The sequence below is a fragment of the Chelonoidis abingdonii genome, chromosome 9 (assembly GCF_003597395.2).
Source record: "Chelonoidis abingdonii isolate Lonesome George chromosome 9, CheloAbing_2.0, whole genome shotgun sequence".
NCBI classification, from domain to species: domain Eukaryota; kingdom Metazoa; phylum Chordata; order Testudines; family Testudinidae; genus Chelonoidis; species Chelonoidis abingdonii.
This window is the reverse complement of record NC_133777.1, coordinates 4,619,832-4,641,633: the sequence shown is the minus strand read 5'-3', so window position 1 is coordinate 4,641,633 and position 21,802 is coordinate 4,619,832. Positions and strand designations below refer to the sequence as shown.

Below are 21,802 nucleotides of genomic sequence, written 5' to 3'. Positions count from 1 at the left end.
GTCGATAGACAGGATACTAGGCTGGATGGACCTTTGGTCTGACCCAGTATGGCCATTCTTATGTTCTTATGATTAATAGCAAGAATGCCCATCTGTCCTGTATGCTTTTCTGCACCTGGAAACAGTCAAAGGAAAGCCAACCCATGACAGAGATAATTGTGATTCCATCACCAGCTCTCTTAGGTGACCCTAACCTACAACAATCATCCTGCAGAGTACTATGATTTTTTAAATCAACACCAGAATCAGCTTTGTAGCCCAGAAAGTTAATTAAAATCACTCCCCTCATATCCATAATGCAGGATCCCAAACCTGCAGAAGTCATCAGGGACAGGAGCACAAAGAAGATAGCATTATCAGTATCAATTATTTAAATCCACAGCAGCAGCTGCAATGAAAGAAAAAGAAAGAGGTCTAACCTTAGCAATAGTAGATAAAACTCCAAAATACAGCTGTAGATTAAACTTGACACACACAGGCTCTCCTCGTTACGTACGTGGTAGAGATGATTTGACAAAACTCTTCCTCATGGAAAGGAACATGCTCTATTTCATTGTTTCCTACATATTCCGTATTTTGGATGAGACCTAAAAACACAGCCTTGATGGTTTGGGGGTCACTGAAGCTTTAAAACATGGCACTCCTCAGATTATTGGGGATAGAGGTGGGGTAGTCAGTTCCAGTACAGGCAAATTTTCTCTTTGATTAGTTGATCATGGGCAGCTTTTTAGAGAGGTTGTAGCCATGTAAAACCTTCACCTACGATATGTAATGTTGGGTATATGCCCATTTGAAAGGACAGATGAACAAATTGCCACCAAACGCAAGACTCTTCTTCTCCGGGGTGGTCCCATAGCCAACCTCTTCCGCATCCACCTTTATCCCTCGTTTCCACCATTGATATCTCCCAGCAGATGAGATCAGTAGAAAAACCATGTCCCGCCCACTCCCTTGACCAAATTATTTTATGCACACCTTCCAGCTGCTACCCTTTACAGCACCATAGTTACCAAGAACCTGACTCTGCAGTGAAGTGGGAGTAAGAGAGGGAGAAAGCTGCTTACAGAACTGTAACACAGAATCCATCTAAGCAATGGGAGGAAAAGAGGAGGAGAAACAGACTGTAGCTGAAGATGTCTCTGGAAGGGAGGAAATTATTTGGGAGGCTGCTTGCAATTAGAATGATAAAACTGGGTAATGGACCAACTTTCAAATGGACGCGGGCCAAATTTAGTCTGCAGTGATGTATGTTGGCCACCCCAGCTCTCATATTCCAATCCAACATCTCCATGCGCTCAATTGCCAAGAGAATTAATGAAAACACATGGCTCCCATTTCTTGCATATTGAGCATACACTGTACTATTTATTTGTAGTAGAACCAGCAGCTACGCTTGTGGAAAATAACATTTCCACTTTTGTCGGAAATCATGTATAAAATAACATGTTGTTATGACTTCGGTAATTAAACAAAGAGCATATTTTTTGCCCCTCTTTGCCCCCCTTGGGCCTTAACCCAAGACTTTATGGAGATCTGTTCCTCAAGTTAAGACTCTTTGTTTGGAAGGCTTATGACCCTTTCGTTTGTGTAATTTGGAGAGGGAAATGTCAGAATGCATTGTTTATACAGACATTTTCCAGTCTTCACTTGTTGCTGCATCATCTCATGAGGAGGTACGGTAGGAGTAGATTTATTCAAATAGGTGTAGAAGATGATGTAAAAGGATACTAGCAAAAATGAGCAATTTAGACTTGCACTTGATTTCCCTTGTTGCTGTAATATAGGTGCCAGGGATCCTAAATTCTAATCCCAGCTCCTCCAGTGAGTTACTGCGTCACCTGGAGCAAGTTGTTTAACCACTCTTTGCCTTGGGTTCTCCATTTGTCGAAGGATAGGTAATTTGTGTTCCGAAGGTGGAGCTGTGATTGGATATGACAAAGGGGAATTATGGTGGTTAATTCGTTAAAGGTTATACAGAGTTCTGAAAAGTCCAGAGAACTAAAGCCAGGCACGGACATCGGCACAATCAGGCATGCACAGAGTCAGGCTGTACAGGCTGCCGTCAGGGGAACCTGCACATCAAGTATTAGCGCACACAAGTTAACCTGTGAAAACGTATGCACATAATTGCATTAGCAGACCTAGCTTTGAAAGTCTGCTTCTGCTTTATTATGATTCATGCTTGTAGCAGTTCTAGCACTAACTGCTGTGGTGGTTAGATTAATTTTGCATTGAGGGTTGCTTTTTTTTTTTTAAGAAATTCTTTTGCTACTTTTTAAACTGGTTGCTTTTGAATTGCATTCAGTTAAACATATCGACTGTGCACTTAACTTGGATGGAGGTGGCTTCTGAGTTTATTACTGTTTGTTTTTATTTTTTATTAACTACTTATCTACTGTGTACACAAGGATAGACAAAAGAGATTCTGCTCCCACTGGAGTCCATGGCATCACTCCCCATCAATCCAGCTGCCGCAGAAGCACACCCAAGGAGCTAGGCCGTGGGGCAGATTCTCCACCCTGCTGTGGTGCCTTTGTACTGCTTAGGAGCAGTGACTGGCCATATCTTTCCAGCTGGCATGGGGGAGTCCCTAAGGAGTATGGAGCCAACATAACTGGCTCCTGTGTCACGCTCCCTGCAGCATCTGGGGAAGGGTGGGGGAGGAGGGGCAGGAGCATTACTGGTGTGTTCTCAGCTTGGGTCTGTTCCTGGAGCGCACCCAGCTTGAGGGGGCCTGTTGCCAGCTGGCACAGGTCAGAGCAGCCTTCTAGCCTGCTCTAACATGCACTGGGATACAGGGTCAGGCACAGAATCAGGGAGCCGTAATCAGCTCCCCCAGTGGTCCCTTCCCATCCCCTGTTTTGCCAAATTTATATCAGTAAAGCAGAGGATCTGGCCCGTTGTCTGCGGATTGTGTGTATGCAGCTCAGCCGGCATAAGCACAGTGCCTTTGCGTGCACTGTCAGGGTAAATCTATGCACAACACACCTATTTGAAATCTCCATTCAAAGATGCAGATGTCCGAATGGCACGCTCGTTTTGGAACACCTTGTAGCCATATGTCCTGGCACGGGAAAGGTTTGAGTGGCATGGGGGGATTTGCATATGTAAACTCAAATCTAGTCCAAACAGAGCCCGTGTTTTTGGTTTCCAGCATTAGTCTCAGTGGAATCAGATAATGAGGTAATCTTAGAAGGGGGAAAGTCCTATTTGATCACACTTATCCTGTCTCTTGCGGGCCAGTGGAAGATGGTTCCCTTTGGTCCGTGTTCCAGGGATGTGTTTTGTGATGATTGTCAGTGCATTGTTGTTTTTTGATTACACTGTCATTACAATTGACATGGAGAGATGCCTTGCAAAATTGCCTTCTTTAAAAATTATTGTCTTTATTAAGTGTGACCATCCTCCATCGACTGACTCGTAACTGTCATTTCAAGTCTGCGAAGTGACAGAAAGGATACTTGGCATTTGACTTACTGATATGAACGGATCATTTCTGATGCACTGTTCCATCTATGCTGTGTTTTCATGACCGGTTAACCCACCTTGTCTCTCACAAATACCACAGAGGCAGCAATTCCTCATTTGGAAAGAGACTAGGAAATGAAGGAGAAATCGCTGTCTCTGTCAGAACAAGAAAGAAACATGATCCATAACTTTCCACAGCCCTTAAATACCATGTGGTGAAATTTACAGAGGATAAGCCCAAAATCTGTACAGCACATTAAGTACCATTTGTGCCCTATATGGGGATCTTACACTGGGATTTAAGTCTGTGTGCTGACCCGCTGGACAAGGGTGAATGTCACCCATAGCACAGAAGAAATATATAGGACACGTCATCTGTGTGAAGAAATCTCTTTTGTTTAAAACCGTGCATCAAGATTTAAGGACAAAATACCTAGGAATTTAATAGCAGAAGGTGCTGGTTGAGGTGTCCTGCTGTGTAATAGGATGGGAATAACAAGGGATACTGCAGGTCAGGATTGAGGTTCCTTTGCAGAATTATGGGGGTGTCGATACTACATCTCTTTCCTTACATAAAGGTTTCACTGTAAACACACACAAAATAATAATCTAAGAATATAATACCTTGCCCTTCTCTGATACCGTCAATCCAAGAATCTTGAAGTGCTTTAAATCCATTGCTGAATTAAGCCTCGTGATCCCTTGTGAACTAGACAAGTTTACAGATGGGGAAACTGAGGCACAGAGCTGTTACGAGACTTGCCCAAGGACGCACAAAGCCTGTGACCAAAGAAGCCTGAGATCCTCTTCCCTTTCCAGAAGACTGTCTTTCTAGCACGGCATTTTGCTATTGTCTGACCACTCATAAATGCCCAGCATGTCTTAATTATTTTTTAAACAGGAAACACAAGAAGCTTTTGGTTTTAAGAAGTCCAGAGAGTCACATTAACTTTGCCAAGTAGGTATTGGAAGAGAAATAATTGAGTCACGTTCTAGGCTTTCTAAGTTTGACAGTGCTCCTGGGAAAGCTTTGTCGTTCCTTACACTAGATACTGCACAGAACATAAGAGGTCGCTTCTTCCAGTTTCTACAAATTGTTGCTAATTATTCTATAACCATTTTTCTTAAACAGATCCCATCAATCAGCACTGTAACCTTTTGCATACGGAAGATCTCCACTTCATACAAAAGCCCCGTCCAGAGCGCAGTATCTTTTGTTCCTAATTATGTGCTTGCTGACTGATAGCCATGCTGATAAAGATGAGAAGGCAGCTTGCTGGTTAATTCCAGTTTGTTTCTTCAACAACCTCTTGATTCCTTTTTTCTCCTAGAGAAGTCATTATTAGACTTTTTGTCTACCTTTGTCAAACTTTTTATGCACGAGTAAGTAATTAAAAACTCATTCCCTAGCAATTAATTTTGGTGGGACAGAAAATTATCTGTCTATGTCATCACTAGTGTCTTGGGATAGGTTATATTCTAAGCAACTCTATCCTGGTGGGGACTCCGATGTTTCTGAGGCTTAGATACATTAGGAGTCAGACCTCTAATCCAAAGCATCTTTTTTAGTTGCAGATTAATGGGAATTAAGAGGAGCTGGAGCAGAGTGAAAATAAGAAAAAGGAGAATTTAAAATACATTTCTGGACATGGTGCTGTACAAGGGGTTGATGGGATGACTTCAGTTTCCTCAGCTGTGGAATACTTTGCCGGGAAGGAGGCCTATTGGGAAGAGATAGGGTCCGCCTGACCTGGCTCTTGTGAAGACAATGGTGAGCAATTGTTTTCCATGGTCACTGAAGGTAGGACAAGAAGGAATGGGCTTAATCTGAAGCAAGGGAGATTTAGGTTAGATATGTGGAAAATCTTTCTAACTATAACGGTCGTTAAGCTCTGGAATAGGCTTTCAAGGGAAGTTGTGGAATCTCCATCAGAGGTTTTTTAAGAACAGGTTGGACAAACACCTGTCAGGGATGGTCTAGGTTTGCAGGACTTGATGACCTCTCAGAGTCCCTTCCAGCCCGACATTTCTATGATTCTAAGCAGTCTTGAAGAGTTTTCAAATATATTATAAAACATTTTTACAGCTCTGGATATTTACAAACATGGCATTCTACAGACTCCGTCTCTACTCTGAAGACAAAATTCAGTCCAAATAGGGTTGATGATCAAGTTAGTAAATTATTAAAGCTAATAAACAGCACTCTTAAGCTCTTACTTCAGTTTGAAGGATCATGTCTTGGGAAGAAAATGGCTTTATGTAGGTGCCAAAGTAATGTGAGCAAACCTTTCTGAGAATAACTTATTCCAGCTAGAGAGCCAGACCTTCAACTTGAGCTAGACATAGTACTGAAAACAAACAAGAACCCCTAAAACCTTGCTGGAAAAGTGTAGCTCAGTATCTGTTTGTTGCTATCTTCCTTGGTTATGGTTAGGAAAAAAATGTTTTTCTTAATGGATCAATTTCCCAGCCCTTCGCATACAGAGTCTGTGATCACACACACCTCTCCTGGCACAAGTTTTATCAAAAGGAAATGGAAAAAAAATAGTTAGATCCCCTTGATAAAGTATTAATAACTCATTAGTAACCAATTACTCTTATATCCCCAGCACTTCGCAAGACAATGACATTAAAATTGGTTGGCTGAGAATAATATATATGTGATCTTTGTATTTCTCAAGGCCACTAGATGCTTAGACTTGTGGCTGAAGAAGTGGGCACCATAAATGAAGAGGTGTCGAAAACCCAGTGTAGAGTATGTTTGAAGTACTGTATTTGTGACGTGGTCACATGAAGAAGAACAAATCAAAACATGTGTCTCTTGCTTTCAGTTCTGATTGTGCCGCAGGGAATCATATTGCAGTAACTGGATGTTATAAAGGTCAGGGCTGCTTCAGAAACAAAATGCAGAAACAGACAAACTCTTAGTTTAATGTTAAAATTGGGGAACCAGGAAAATGTGATGGTCCGCTGATAACACAGGATCCAGATCCAAACCAAGGCTACTGTTGTGAGGCTTTTTGGTCGCAATTTTTTGCTATCTAACTCAAGTGATGCCAAACCAAAAGGTATTTGTAATTCTTTCAAATCATCATCATCATTCATGTCTCATTGCAATTGAAACATAAGTTGTGTATGCAGATTTTCCAGGGAGACAATAGTGTGGCAATTTTTGCTAAAATTGGAGGTGATTTTTATAGAGGTAGGCACATTTTTGTATTGTCTGAGGGTGGGTGTGGAAGGCGATGGTTATATAAAGCAAATCTGGAAGTGCATTCTTAAAGGGACAGTATGCAGAATGAAAGAAAAACAGCATGGATGGGACTGTATGCCATTAAGCAGGGCTGGTAATCGGTAACAATCTAGATGGAATTATAAAAAATGGAGTGAGATTTCAAATGCATCATCCCAACACACAGCAGAGTCCCTCACAAGACAAAATGCCTCAAAACTTAATATAAAATTAAGGAATTGCAAGTGGCAGGCCCAAATCATCTTTCTTTTTAAATTCCTATTATTTCATCTTTGGGGTGGTCAAATAGCTGTTATCTTCTTCCTAATCCTGCATCCAGGCCTCAGTTTAGGAAAGCACTTAAGGCTGTGTTTACTCAGTGTCTGCTCAAGTTCTGTTGATTTCAACAGGACTTCAGCATATGCTTAAGCATTACCCTTACTAGGGATGTGTTCCTCAGGGCTTCAGCAATTTCAGTAGGGTTACTCAGAGGAGCAAAGCTGTGTACTGACATTGTTACCTTGTTATGGGGGGAGGGGTAGCTCAGTGGTTTGAGCATTGGCCTGCTAAACCCAGGGTTGTGAGTTCAATCCTTGAGGGGACTACTTGGGGATCTGGGGCAAAAATCAGTACTTGGTCTTGCTAGTGAAGGCAGGGGGCTGGACTCAATGACCTTTCAAGGTCCCTTCCAGTTCTAGGAGATTGGTATATCTCCTATTATTATCCTGTGTGACCTTTGCTGGATTACTTAATCTCTTTATGCCACACAGTGTACTTGATTATCTGCAGAGAATGATACTAAATTTCCCTTTGTTTCTTTCATCCCATTATTCCTTGGTACATATTTATTCCTAGTGTATTTACTCACTGAAAATAAAATGGAAGTACAAGATTTGTCTGCCAGGTTTTTTCCAGTTTGAAGAAATTGTTTATAAATCTAAATTATAAAGTAGAATGGGATTTTTAGGAATAAAAATTCATGCCAGTACAAATAGGCTGAGATCCTTATGATGCATATCTTTGGCCTGAGTTTAGGAAAGCATTGAAGTTCTATTGAAGTAAATAGGGCTTAAGCACATGCTAAAAGCTAAGCATATGCTTCAGTTCTTTTCTGATTCAAGGCCTTGGAAAGGAAAAGAGAGGAATCTAACAGAAAGAAGTGGAGAGAGGGAGAAGAGATTCTTGGATTTCAAGATGTAGCAATTATTCTTCAAATGCCTTCTAATTTACCCTCAGTTTTTAACGCTGAATTATTTTTTCCTAAGCTTTTCAGTTCAGCTTTGAGAGAGCTACCTAAGTATGCCCTTATTCCTCCACTGAATTGATGTACTAACTTAAACCTCAGTTGTTTTAATCTAACTTTTGTCTGAGATTTGTATATTGTCCTTGATGAAGGCACCTGTAGTTAGGGGTGCCTAACACTTTTCATTAGAAACCCCTGTTTTCAGTTGATTCAGTTTCTTTCCAGCAAAACTAAACTAAAATGGGGAAACTAGCAAAACTTTGGTCTGAAGGTCCCACGGGGAATTTCCTTTGCAAGTCTTCTGAGGTTTGCGGCATAGGAAGGAATTATTCTCCTTGTGCTGCGGGGATCAGAAGTGTAACTGTCAGTCATGCAGTATAAATGCATTGGTAATATGCCAATACCGTTTTCAGCAGTAATACAACTCCTCTTCCTGGATTCTTTTCTGTTTTCTTAAGGATTTGTTTTAAGCCTTGTGAAAGCTTCCTGTACAACGATTGGATTTCATCTTTTCATTACACTCTCCTTCTGTCTCGGACTGGCTTACAGACCACCCAGGACCCTCATCACTTGCCTTGTATATTTTTTTCTCCTGCTCTTCTTCCCCCCACCCTCCTTCAGTCTTTTTCGCTACTAATCAGGTTAATCCTTACAACCCACTTCACAGCCACTTAATCAGCTCTCCACGCTGACCCTTTAAGTGGATTTTATCCTGTTGGCCAGCTTGTTAAACAGGCGCAAAAAGAGAGAACCCATCTCATCCTTGTCCCTATTGGAGACTGTGGAAATAAGATACAGCTCATGAAATGTTCAAGGGCCCATGAGATTTGTCATTTTTTGCAGATAGAAGGGGGCGCTTTCAGAAAATTATATAAATTGTAGTTTTATGAGCATGTTAATGGTGTGTTTTGAGGAGCATGCAGGGAAGGGAGTAAAGAGACAAATTCCAGTGCCGTCAATAAGACAGAAATGGGGCAAGAGAGAAATTGATGAAGAAGAATTTAAGGGCTGGCCAGTCTTCTCCGGCAGGTGTCCTGACAGCCATGTTAATGAAAAAGTTAGTCATCTGAACTTCTATCGATTCTACTTGCTAAGCAGTTTTTTCCCTTGTGGAATCAAGTATCCTTCCATCATATGGATATAAAAATCTAGTTTTGGATAAGTTCTCTGCATTGACAAGAGAGCGAAATAAATTCAGATCAACAATGTAATGATTTTCTTCACATTTTCTCTTCTTTTGCGCAGATGATAGCACTGCATAAATCTGAGAAAAGACATAAAACATCGTCTTTATGTCTCATCCCTTTCGGAGGCACAGTAATTAAACAATTGTATGTTATAAAAATAATTTCAAGTGGCTTCTCGTCGGCCGATTGTAGTAATTTATAAAACACAAGCACAGGCTGCCTGACCGTGTTCTCAGTTGATAACACATTGTAATGAAAGCACAAAGCTAGCTTGGGAAATACCAGTCCCTAGTAATAAATATATATTAACAACGACTGCACCTGCTGTCTCACAGGCAAAGTCCTTGATGATACCTTGTTAAAAATGAACAAACATATAATTAGAAAAAGCATGGTGTGAAATATTGATATTCAAACTCTTTGGGCGTGCTCATCTTCTTAAGAGACCTTCACAAAGATAATAGAATAGGTAGTTGGAACTATGCCAGGGGTTCTCGATCCCCTTCTGACAACAAAAATTACTACATGACGCCAGGAGGGGGGACCAAAGCCTGAGCCCATCTGAGCCCCACTGTCCTGGGCAGGAGGGCCAAAACCTTTGGCTTCAGCCCCAGACAGTGGGGCCTGAGCTTTGGCTTCGGCCCTGAGCCTCAGCAAGTCTAACGCCAGCCCTGGTGACCCCATTACAGTTGCGGTTGCGACCCACTTTAGGCTCCCAACCCACTTTGAGGTCCCAACCCCCAGTTTGAGAACCACTGAACTATACAACACAAGGAAGAAAACTGGTATTGAAAATAGCATTTAGATGCAGAAACCATTTATTATAGCGATTGAACTATTATACTAAAGTTGATGTGTGGTTATCCTATTGGCCAAGCCTCCTAACTCTTCTTTGTAATCACTCACCTTTTCTGCAATGTCCACAATATTAGAATTTATATTAATTCATACCTTGTTACACTCACACCCTGACACCAATTTAATTAAAATACTGTAGTTAAAACAGTGCAAATCCCTGGGTAAACTCTCTTATTTCAGTTTGTATGGCTTCCTTCAGTTAACTTAAACCAATTCCTAATAAATTTATATCAAAATCAGCTTGATTTAAACGGAATATCCAGACAACCTTTTACACTGATGTAACTAAATTGGTTTAAAACCACACATGAACTTAAATGGCCTGACATCTGCTTAGACAAGCCCTAAGATTGTAAATACATTGGCGCATGGACTGTCTCTTTGTTAGATATTTGTCGAGTACCTAATAAAATGAGACCCTGACCTCTGGATGCTACTGCAAGACAAATAACAGTAAATGAATCAATCAGATTCTATAGCTTCTATTTCATATATCAAAACACAAATTCTTAAGTGTCTGTCTAGTTCATAGGATGGAGTAGATTATGCAACCCACCAAATGGGGCGCACATTTGTACTCACCCCAACCCTCACCTGACTGTGGCACCCTCCTTTGTAATGTCATGTCTGAAACTCAGACCCTGACTCTGCAAGCTGCTCCATGCAGACTCGCAGGTTTATCCACACATGGCAGCTGAGAATATTGGGGCATAGATTGTGAGTGCTTCCAGACAGGGCTTCTGTCTCTGTAGAAGGCCCCCTTCTAGCACTGTTTGGGGGACTTGGCAAACCAAAAATGTACTGCAGAGGAAGCCCAGACAGTTAGTGCTTCATTAGCAACGTGCCCAATGCCCGAGGGCCACGCTTGTTTAATGTGCAAATGTACACAGTTTTAGGATCACAGTAACATCTAGGATAAAAGAGGTACTTAGATTTCACAGAGTTTACGCTGTACAGCAGCTCAAGCCAATGAAATCCAGTTTAACTCACCCATTGAAGGGAGGAGGGAAACGTAGGATCAATGGAAACTTCTTAGAAGTGGAACAAGAGAGACCATGTGACAGGAGGGTTTCAAACAAGAAATACCCAGAAATAAGGGCCTGATTAGAAGAGGACATGAGGGGCAGGAAAGAGCAAGGTGACAGAAGATGGGTAAGGGGCTCCATGCAGTAGAGAGACTAGCCAGCATGTCACAGCCTCAGGAGACGGGGGACAACCTGCCTTCCTGGACTCAGAGCATTCACCAAAGACTCACAGGGGGAGGGAGAGATGGAAAGGTACATGTGTTTGTTGATTTGTATGATCTGTACTCTTCTGTACTTTACATGATTAAGTATAAAAGAGCTTAAATGTGTTAAACTGTGTAAAGTGTGTGTGTTGACTTTGACAGCTGCTGCGTGCTCCTGAGAGAGTTACTCTGTAAACCAAAAGTTTCATATCTTTTGGGATGGGGTGGGTTTAAGTAACTGGATATTTGTGGGTCAGTGCTGGTCCTTGGGACCTGTGACAGGTCGGCCGAGGAGCCCCATTTCCGAGATGTAACAGGTGGAAAGTCAGTGCCCAAGATATGCGCCAGAGAGGCCAATGTTACAGCCCGCTGAGGCTCAGAAGTTTAGCAGACTCCGGTGTTCCAGAGCATAGAGAATTGGCTTCCCCTCCCAGCAGTCTTAGTGAGTGGCTGGGAGGGGGTGCTTGCTGGGATCTGAGACACATGTATACCTTTGCAGTGGAGTGGAATCCGCTTTAACTGGCTGGCAAATAAATAAAACAGTAGTGAGCAAATCTTTGCTCTGCTGTAACAACTTTGCTATGTTTGATATACCTGTTATAGACAAGGCTATATTGACTTTTCGGGTTTGCTTTATGTCAAGATAATTTATCAGGCACTTCAAAGGGGCCTCAGAATGCTAGGTTACCAAACTGGGAGCTAGATTAACTCCCTCCTTTTTTTTTATACATTGCAACAGTTTGCATTCCCTTCTCAGGTTGTTTCATTAAAAGGTAGCTGTCTAATAGAGGAGGCCAAAATGATTAAAGTGGATGGGTGGAAAGAGTGGATAATGAGAAGATTTTTACTGTCTGTCCTGGGTCCTGATTCTGCAGAGATTTCAATGTGTGTTTTACATTCTGTATTGAGAGTAATCCTATTTGAAGCATTGAAGTCTTTGGAAGATCAGGCCTGTAGAACTCTTGTGAAGCTGCCCATCACCACAGCAGCTGAGCTCTTTCCACAGTAGTTTGGCCAAGAGATGTTAGGCTTAGAGTAGGGATTTTTTTGTGGAGAGGTGAGCAAGGTGCAGTTCTCAGCGTGACCCTGGTTGAAAAGCTTTATCAAACAGGAATATCTTCCAGTGGGAGCGAACATTTCCCCATTTTTAAATCTAAAAACACTTCAACTGACATTTCCCCTCGAGCCCCAACATGCATTTCTGTTTGCAGCAGTCATAAACATCACGTGCATTATTGCACCAGCATCCCTCAGTGCAATATTCCAGTTTTGCCTCATTTATTTTGGTACAGAATGAATTTGCCACATTGGAAGTTATTCCCATTTTACAGTAAAGAGAGACGACTGTTTTAAGAGCTTATGTTGCTCGTGCTCTGTGTCTTGACGCTGCAGAGATGTAAAGAGAGGACTTGGATTTTACACGTGGATGACTCAGCAGGTAGAAAAGGCCCTTTCACAGAGCATGATCCTGGTTTTGTTGGTGCAGACCGTAGTACCCATACTGATGCTGAATAGTACCTTATTACGCTACAAACAATCCCCCTGAAGTCATTGTGGCCACGTTTAGATTAAGGGTATCATGATCTGACCCATTAAATTTAATTTAAGAGTTCTATTGACTTCAGTGAGAACATGAGCAGATCCATAGTGATTTTAAGTCTATGTTATTTATTCTCAGAATTTCATTGTATTCCAGTGCTTCTAATACGCAGGTTCTGCATGCAATATAATGTCTAGCAAATTGTGCTCATATTCTCTAAGGAAAGTGTGTGTGTCTGTGTGTGAGAGAGAGAGAGCTCTCTCTCTCTGTATATGCACGCTTCTGGTATAGGGTGATTTTTTGATCATGCAGATTTGTCAGTGCCCTTTACCATAAGCATTTCTTAAGCCTTTGTGAAATGATCTTTTTACAGTCTACTTTCCATCACCTTTTACTGAAGCTATAGGGTATCATCTAAAATACCTTTCAAATTCTGACAAGACAGTCTGTTTCCCAGGAAAAGCCTATTAAGTCCTCCACAGGCTTACAAGGGTAACTGTACCAATTATTTATCACCTTGCACAGGATTTAATTTCTATACATTCCCCCTTTCCTCTCCCTCCACCCCCCAGCATTTATCTCAGAGTATAGGGAAATAAGGGAATGATCTTTCCCTTCCCATCCAAAGGAGCTGTTTCTTTGTGGCATAACTGTCAGAGTATGAAACCACCCGTTTGTGTGTCTCTGCTCTGCCAAATTCCTGGGCCAACCAAATAAAGCTTTTTGCCCTTCAACCTGCTAGTTATGCTGGAGAAACTCTTCCATTCCTGTACTGCTTACAAGAAGAAGAGAGAGCTATAGAATCTCATAGTTTTGCTGTATCAAATTAGTCTGCGCCAAGATAGCCTGAAAGTGTACATCAGCTCGGGTGACCAGATAGCAACTGTGAAAAAATAGGATGGGGTGGGGGGTAATAGGTGCCTGTATAAGAAAAAGTCCCCCAAAATGGGACTGTCCCTATAAAAATGGGACATCTGGTCACCCTAACATCAGCTGTGATCTAAAGAGAATATATTTTTTGAAATTGATAACCATTCCAATCCCTTTTGCTTGGAAGACCCCTGGGATGCAAAACTGCGAGTCTGCCAAATATTACAATGATCTTCAGCTACTTAACATTTTCCTTGCTCATGTCCAGAAAGATGTGTGGAACTACCACTGAAATTGCTACCGAAATACCTGCAACTTAATGCAGTCAGCTGCAAAACAGTGTATATATAGCTCTAGTGAACATGTGAAATGTAATTGTGCTTAAAATATTTGACGTCTATGACATCTGTTTTGTTATAGAAAAGGAATTATGCACTTGACTTCTTATTGCAGCTATAATGTAAGCAGTAGATCAGTATATACTCCTGCTTTGAATACCAGATGATGTTTTGGCCAGAGCATATGGAAAACATGTGACAGTTATATCTTTGTCTTTGAATATTAATGAATTCATTTGTTTAGTGAATTTTCATGCAACAGAGATATGGTAAGCCTGTTCGTACTTAGTAAATCAAATGTCAAAATAGTTACCTAGAAAATAATGTACACAAAACAATTTTATTTAACAAACTAGATTCCGCTAGTAGTATTTGATTTTTTTAAACCTTTTTATTCTTTGCACTAAGATATTCGTACAGGAATAACCATAACTGATGTCTGCAGTTTTCAGTAATGTTATATGTGTATGCACACAGACTTTCAATCTCTCCTTTAGCAGTTTTACATTTGGCTTAATTCACTCCAAAATATGCTAGTTGTTCCATGCTGAAAAAAATCTTTCTCAATAGCATTTCACAACAGCAACAAACTCCTCCTTTTTGCTATTATAAATTCAAGATTTAACCTTTTGCAATGGATCATGTGATTACATTCCAGGTTTTTTTTGTTTTTTCTTTGTAACTAGTATTCTGTATCTACAAAGATCTAAATAATTAGATCATTGAAAAGTTCACACTTTAATTATTAGATTTGAATTGTAATGTACAGATGCATTTGCCCCTCAATAAGGTGGAAATATTTTCTGTAATATAATATAGAGTACATGTATTTTTCTCCTCACAGTATTAACTGGAATTATTCCACTTATTTTGTCAGTGTAGTTTTTGGCCTTACAAGTAGCATGTTACTTGTAACAAACTCTCATAACTTCCTGATGCCTATAAAGAACAAAGAATGTGGCATAAAGATTTTGCATGAATGAGTTAATAGAAATCTGGGCAGTGTTGTTTTGCTCCAAAGTCGTGTGCACAAAACTGACCTTTAATCAGGGAATATAAATCACATTCCAGTACTATTATTTGTAAAATCCTGTAGGCTTACAAATGCACAAGAGAAGCCTTTGTCTCCTATTAATTTTATTTATAGGTTAGAGTTTCAAATAAGTAGCAAGCAAAAGCTCATTTACAGTTCACCTCGAGAATTGTCATTTTGAAAAGAATTGCATTTGCTAGACAGCCTTAAAACCCATGATATGTAATTAGAGGCCTTTGTAATTATATACCATATAATAGAATTTGCTTATTTTTCAGTATAGACATATGATTATAAAAAAATATCTGGGAGGGCAACTCAAGGCGATTTAGTCATTTCAACCCCCAAAACTTCACAGATAGGAAACAAGTTATTTTTGCCTCATCTCATTCACTTTAAGACAAGAATATGAAGATTTGAAGATGCTGCCTCTGTCTTCGTGTGTGTGGAATTACATCGACATTTTCCACTTAGCTCCATGCTGCAATGAAAAAATTACTCACCTTAACATTAAAGTTACAACCGCTAGAATTAATACAGCTTTTTTTTCGCTCTTAAAAGTTAATTTTATACTTGTAATTTATAGGCCCAAGACACAAAGTTCCTGTATGGAATTGGATCCACCTTCATGGTTTTTCTTCCCAGTATTTAGAAGTGTTCTGATCCAGAGTTCTGGTTCAGGCCCATTTCCTACATTAAACGTGCCCTGATCTCTAGTTAAGGTGCCCAGAGGTAAGGGCCCAATAAAGTCAGTGGAAGGTATCCCATTGCCAGGATCTGGCTTGAAATGCCTTGAAAGCCAAAGAGCTAAAGCATTTTAATAGCCATACGGTCTTTTCACATTCATTGTTTGAAAGGACTCTTAACCGCACAAGTTGTTTTTAACATAATCTACCACATCTCCTGATTGAATTGTGTAGGCAAAATATGTATTGATAATCATGGACTCCGTTATTGTAAATGTTATGGGAATCTGTGTGCTCAAATGGCATTTCTCTTGATCATATCCTTGCAACCCTTTATTGTAGTTTTCCAAGGATCATGTTATTCCTTTTGCCTCTCAGCCAGGCTACCAGGGTTTTTTATTACTGCCTTTAGCATTAATTAAGACGTTTGGCAAAACTGAACTGGATTTGTTACATTAGACAGAGACACTACTGAATTCCAATCTGTCATGTTGGATCCATTTGAATGTAACACAAGATTTACAATTTCTGCGATCAATATATGGATTAGATAATCTAGGGCAGGAGTTGGCAAACTTTTTGGCCTGAGGGCTGCATCTGGGTATGGAAATTGTGTGGCAGGCCATGAATGTCCGATGGGGGAGGGGGACCCTTTGGGGTGTAGCATGGAGGGGGGGGCTCTGTAAGGGATGTTACCAAGGTGGGGGGCCTCTACAGGGGCAGTACTGGGGACTCCTAGGGGCCCTGGCGGCAGTGACACCAAGACAGCCATAACAGGCACTACCATGGGCAGAGGCATCCTAGTTGGGACAGGGGCCATAGGAGGCCGAGGGGGGATTGAGTGTGCTGCCACGTTGGGGAGGGGGGAGGTTCTGATCTCGGAAACAGTGTGGTGAAGTCGCACCTACGCAGCATGGCTTTGTGTGCTGCAAAATGGTGCTCATCGAGGGAATTGTGAGTTGGGAGCTAGGGAGCCCCAGGCAGGCGGAGCGGGGCAAGCCCCTGATCCTGCTCCCCGGCGGAGCGCGAGGCAGGCAGACCGGGACAAGTCCCCGCTCCTGCTCCCCGGAGGGAGCTCGAGGGCTGGATAAAAATGTCTGGTGGGCTGGAAGTGGGTCGTAGTTCACCCAAGGTGTAGAAATGGCCATCTTTGTATCCATACAGTAACTCCTCACTTAACGTTGGCCCGGTTAACGTTTCATTGTTACGTTGCTGATCAATTAGGAACATGCTCATTTAAAGTTGCGCAATGCTCCCTTCTAACGTCTTTGGCAGCTGCCTGCTTTGTCCACTGCTTGCAGGATTCTTTGGAAGAGCAGCCCCTCCTTGTGGGGATCAGAGCCGGGGCCCTATCACCTCCCCTAAATTCTCTGTAAGCTTCGTGGCTCTGCAGCTGCATGGAAGCAGTTCAGCTGTCCCTCCCCCCACTTCAATGCTGCTCTTAACCTGCCCTCTGCTTTGGAGCTGGTCCCGGGAGCTTCCTGCTTGCTGGGGGCAGGCGGGAAGAGGGGTGCTGATATCAGGATGTTCCCTTGCTCCTGCATCCCCTGTCTGTATCCCCTCTCCACAAAGCGGAGGACAGGGACAGGGCTTAGGGACAGAAAGGAGTGAGCTTGATGAAAGCAGTTGCTTCCCGTCTGAACTGGTTGATCTGCTTAAAGGGGGAACGTACTTGAAGTGGTGTCAGTGTACTTAAAGGGGCAATGCATGTCTCTCTCACACTCATGCACACGCCTCCCCCATGCAGCCATGCATGTGCTGTCAGGAGGCAGGAGTTGTGCACTCCCGCTGGATAGCGTGGGCTCCTCATCGTGCTCAGTTTTTGCAGGGAAGTGTTTGCAGCTACTGCCCTGCAACTATTGTGTTTCCTCCCTCCTGCCTTGTAGAGGGTGAGGCTACATTAACAACAGCGTATTAACCCTTGAGGGCTCAGCCGAGTGCTAGTTCTTCATTTAGCAGTAAGGCATTCCCTGTGAAATATCCCACCCTCTTAGTCCACCACCTTAACCATACTTCACACTCATTCATTGCTGTGTACAATATTAAACTGTTTGTTTAAAATTATTTAAAATTTATACTCTATATGTATATAATGTCTTGTCTGGTGAAAAACATTTCCCTGGAACCTAACCCCACCTATTTACATTAATTCTTTTGGGGGAATTGGATTCGCTTAACATCGTTTTGCATAAAGTCGCATTTTTCAGGAACATAAGTACAACGTTAAACGAGGAGTTGGTTAATCTCAACTATCTTATACACTAAGTTGTGCTTGCCCTGCATACCAAGTTTCAATTTGAATCAGTGAGGAGCTTTGTTTAAAAAACAAAACAAAAAACACTTTGATAGATAAATAGGGAGTAGGGGGCTTTTCTTTTTATGTGATAGTATGTATTGATCTCTCCTTCCTGGAGAAGGATACCTGCTTACATCTGGGGTTCTTCTGTTGCCTTTTTCCAGGCTTGGTACTTGAAACATTTGTCCTTTCTCTTTAGCTTCTACTGCCACTATTTTATTTTAAACCTGCATTCTCTTTTAGCATTATTCATTTTCCTCAGTATTGTTTGTGATCACTTTTGTTAAGTTTTTGTCCATTGTCTCACTCTAGCAATAGCTAGCCCATATCAGGTAGAATATAAGACGAGTTCAGCTGTTACTTGCGGGAGCTAGGGGAATGTGTTGGAAAAGGGGGAGGAGAAAGAAAGGGTTCACAAGCATTGTTGGGCTGTTAGCTGTGCATTGGCTGAGATGGTGCTCTTAATGCCTTTTTTTTTTTTTTTTTTGCACTTTCCACAACATTCACACGTGCATGCTTTTTATTGTTGGTACCAGCGGTCTTACAAAAGCTCCCGGGGTGTGATTTAGGAGTAGAAATAGTATCATGTAACTGAGGTGACCCACCACGCTGTGCCTGAACGGTGAATTACAGTCAGAGAGTCCTTGGTGCAATGCCTCCAAGGAATAGATTGCAAGCAACCCATGATGGAAATCTGTTGGCATGTGTTTCCCTAGTTCCCCAGGAGTAAATCAGTAGGTGAAATATTTCAATTTTAGAAGTTAATTGCCGTTTTATCGCGCTATCTAATGCGGCAGACACTATAGAACGTTGTCCTGCACTGCTTTAGGCCAGAAGGATTGGGAACTTGAGCCTGGATTTTGTAGTCAAATGTGAACGAGTGTAGGCTGAGAATGTCGTATGTGTAGTTCATCAGTGATTTTTCTAGTGTTGCAGCTGCCCTTTTTGAGAGGGTTAAAGTCTCCATAAAGAAACATTCCAGTGCATGTAGATTGTAGGGGCAATCCAGCTATTATGGGCAGGCACTAAGATCTCAGCCTATTAGTTACCAGTCCAAAGTCCTTTTTATCATTCTTTCTCCCTCATTCAGTAGTTCTGTTGGTAAATAAAACTGATGGACATTTTGCAGTCTTTTCCTTCTTTTGAACACTGAACCTGAACTATCTCAGTGCAAGAGAGATTGATAGGGGCAAACAGGAGCCAAAGAAAACGGCAATAGCTTCTTTTTCTTGCCAAAAAAAAAAAAAAGGGAGAAAGAATAATGTAGTGTGTTGTTATCAAAGGGCAGTTAATTGTCAGAGCCAGTTAAACCTGGACGTTCCAAATTGAAGTGCAGTTTTGTTCCATGCAAGACATGTAACAGAACATCTTTTGCTACTTACTGAGATGGAAATTCACAGTAGGGTGCCTTCTAGATTCTTCCCACTCCTTTATCTTGACGTTGGCCCCTGTTACTTTTGAGTATTATTGGCTCATACCAGACATGCCAAACCTGCAAAAAAAACCTCACAGACATTGGGCTTGATTTTCACTTAATTGGCTTGTGAGTTGCTTGTTGGCTAGTTTTTGGCTTGTTGGTTGTTTTAGCCTGTTGTAGCTTTGTTGCCTCTTTTTTTTGATTAGCTCCCGACAAGCAGGGGCAAGGTGGGGAGAGAGTCAGGGGTACACAGTGGGCCTACCACAGTCCCAGACTGCACGCCGGGGGATCTAGTCACATAAAGTGTTGGGGTTCTTAGGAACTGACTTGTTCTGGCCTTGTTTTGAAATGGGATTAGCTTGATTTCTGCCTTACTGTGAACTTCGGGGTGCTTATTTACCACATGAAAGTTGGCAACTGCGGCTCATACAACTGCTTCTTCTGAGCCGAACTACCTAATTCCTTTGGTGTGGTAATCCCTCCGGCATGTCCCACGCCAACATGTAATTTACTATTGCTTATTTTCAAGATTTTTCCATCTGTTCTTAAAGTAAGACTCAAATGTCTCTGGAAACGCCTTCCTGAAGTGAAGATCTCACTCCTTAAGGTAGCCTTTTCCCCCATGTCTCAGTTCAAGAGGAAAGGGTTTTAAATGAACCATTAAATTATTGCAGATATGGAAATTGTGTTCCTTTTTGGTGCTACCTTGGGGGCAAGATTCTGTGAGGTTTCTGAGCAGCTCTTGAGACATGCGGACCCCCTGTAATGGGTTGAGCCCTTTGTTGCTCAGAAATCTGCACACACAAAGTTGTAAGTAACACAGTAATCTTTCAATTCTTTAAATACTGATCTGAATTTTGCCATTGGTTTGTGAGTGGCGTAATTAAGAATTTACTTTGGGAGAACTGGAAGAAATAATTCAAGTTGGTTACCATGGTAAATATTGCTTTCAAAGGTAATTTCTTCCCTTAATGTGGCCTTTCATCTCAGGGCGTTTGCTTGTTATAATATATATTTTTTTCTTTATAATGCTAATCATGCTGTACATGTTGCTAACCACCAGCAGAGTCAAACAATACTTTTTATAACTCCCATTTGCAATTATCTGTGCCAAATATGCAGTAGTAAACACCACATGACAGGACTGTGCTAACAGAAGACAATCATTAGCTGATTACCTTAGGGGAATGTAAAGGTCGACAGGGGTTAGCAAACATAATATTTTAGTTTTCTTAAATATTGGAGACTTAGTTTATATTGTTTTATTGCTTCTGTTATGCCCTGCAGTATAACTAATGTAGAAAACCTAATTTTCTTCATAATTGCTGCAAAGATTTATTAAATATGCTAGGAGGGAGTGGGGAGGGAGTTCCCCACGAGTGAGATGCTCGAAAGTTACGTATATTGTATTAGGTAAGTAAATGCAAATTTTTTGCAAATACCAAGTGTGTTTTAATGTGGCAGCTCCTATGTTTTGTTGTTTGTGAGTTGTTGAAACTAGATGTGAGATGTAGATAAAGGAAAAGCAACTGTAGGAGAGAGAGAGGCTATAAAGGCCATGAATATGCCTTCAGAAATAAAATATACTATATCCAATCTTCCCTCCGAATTCAAATTTGCTTTTGAAACAGTTCTCCAGCAGCACAAAGTGTCTTTGTTTGCAGAAAGGAAAAATCATGAGCCTAGGGGTAAAATTTTCAAAGGCCTAAGGCCTGGTCTACACCTAAAACTTAGGATGACCTAGCTGCTTTGCTTAGGGCTGTGAAAAATTTCACACCCTGTTCAATGCAGAGAGTTAGTCCTAAGAATTCTTCCTTCAACCCAATACCACCTCGCAAAGGGATGCATTTACTACAGCGAGGTTGCAAATTTTACCCAGTGTCCTTTTACTGTTGTTTAGTGTCTTTATAGTTGCAGTTTAGGTACAGTTTATGGACCTGGTTCTTCTCTCACGCTAGTGGAAATTAGAAGTAACTTCAGTGAGAACAGTAGAGTTGCACCAGTGTCAAACCGGTGTAAGTGAGAGGAGAATCAGACCTCAAAACGTCAAAATTTGCAGAGGTAAAAGCTGGAGATAGCTGAAGTCACTGTGAACCTTATTAAGCTTTATAGGTTTGGCTTATTGCACTTCTTGCTAAATAATATTTCCTCAGCTTTCGGCGTCTCTCAGGGCTGAGTTGTAGTTTCATATGATTTACCTCAAGCGAATCTTAGAAAAGCTTATGCCAGGTTTTGAGATCAGGTCCCTTTGTGAGTACTTTCCTGGCGCATTGCAGTAATATGGGCTTTTAGCAGGTTTGTCTCTCCTGACTTTGAGTGTGGAATGGGTTTAATTTACTAGTTAAGATGTTACTGACTTCTCTTCAATTTCTAATGTTTCCCTTCTTCAGAAATCTTATATGTCGC

General features: G+C 41.4%; 1 protein-coding gene across 4 annotated transcripts in view; it reads left to right on the top strand.

Moving 5' to 3' along the window:
• The window catches only part of LMF1 (lipase maturation factor 1), a 346,467-nt gene that overhangs the window by 159,916 nt on the left and 164,749 nt on the right, over nt 1–21,802 (top strand). The window contains exon 1 of one of the 4 annotated variants that reach the window (XM_075069144.1): nt 6,467–6,536. The exons of the other annotated variants lie outside the window; for them this stretch is intronic. Coding sequence (XP_074925245.1) covers nt 6,522–6,536 — 15 coding nt within the window. The 5' untranslated portion in view covers nt 6,467–6,521. Of the gene's footprint in view, nt 1–6,466; nt 6,537–21,802 lie in introns of those variants that run through there. 4 annotated transcript variants of the gene reach the window in all.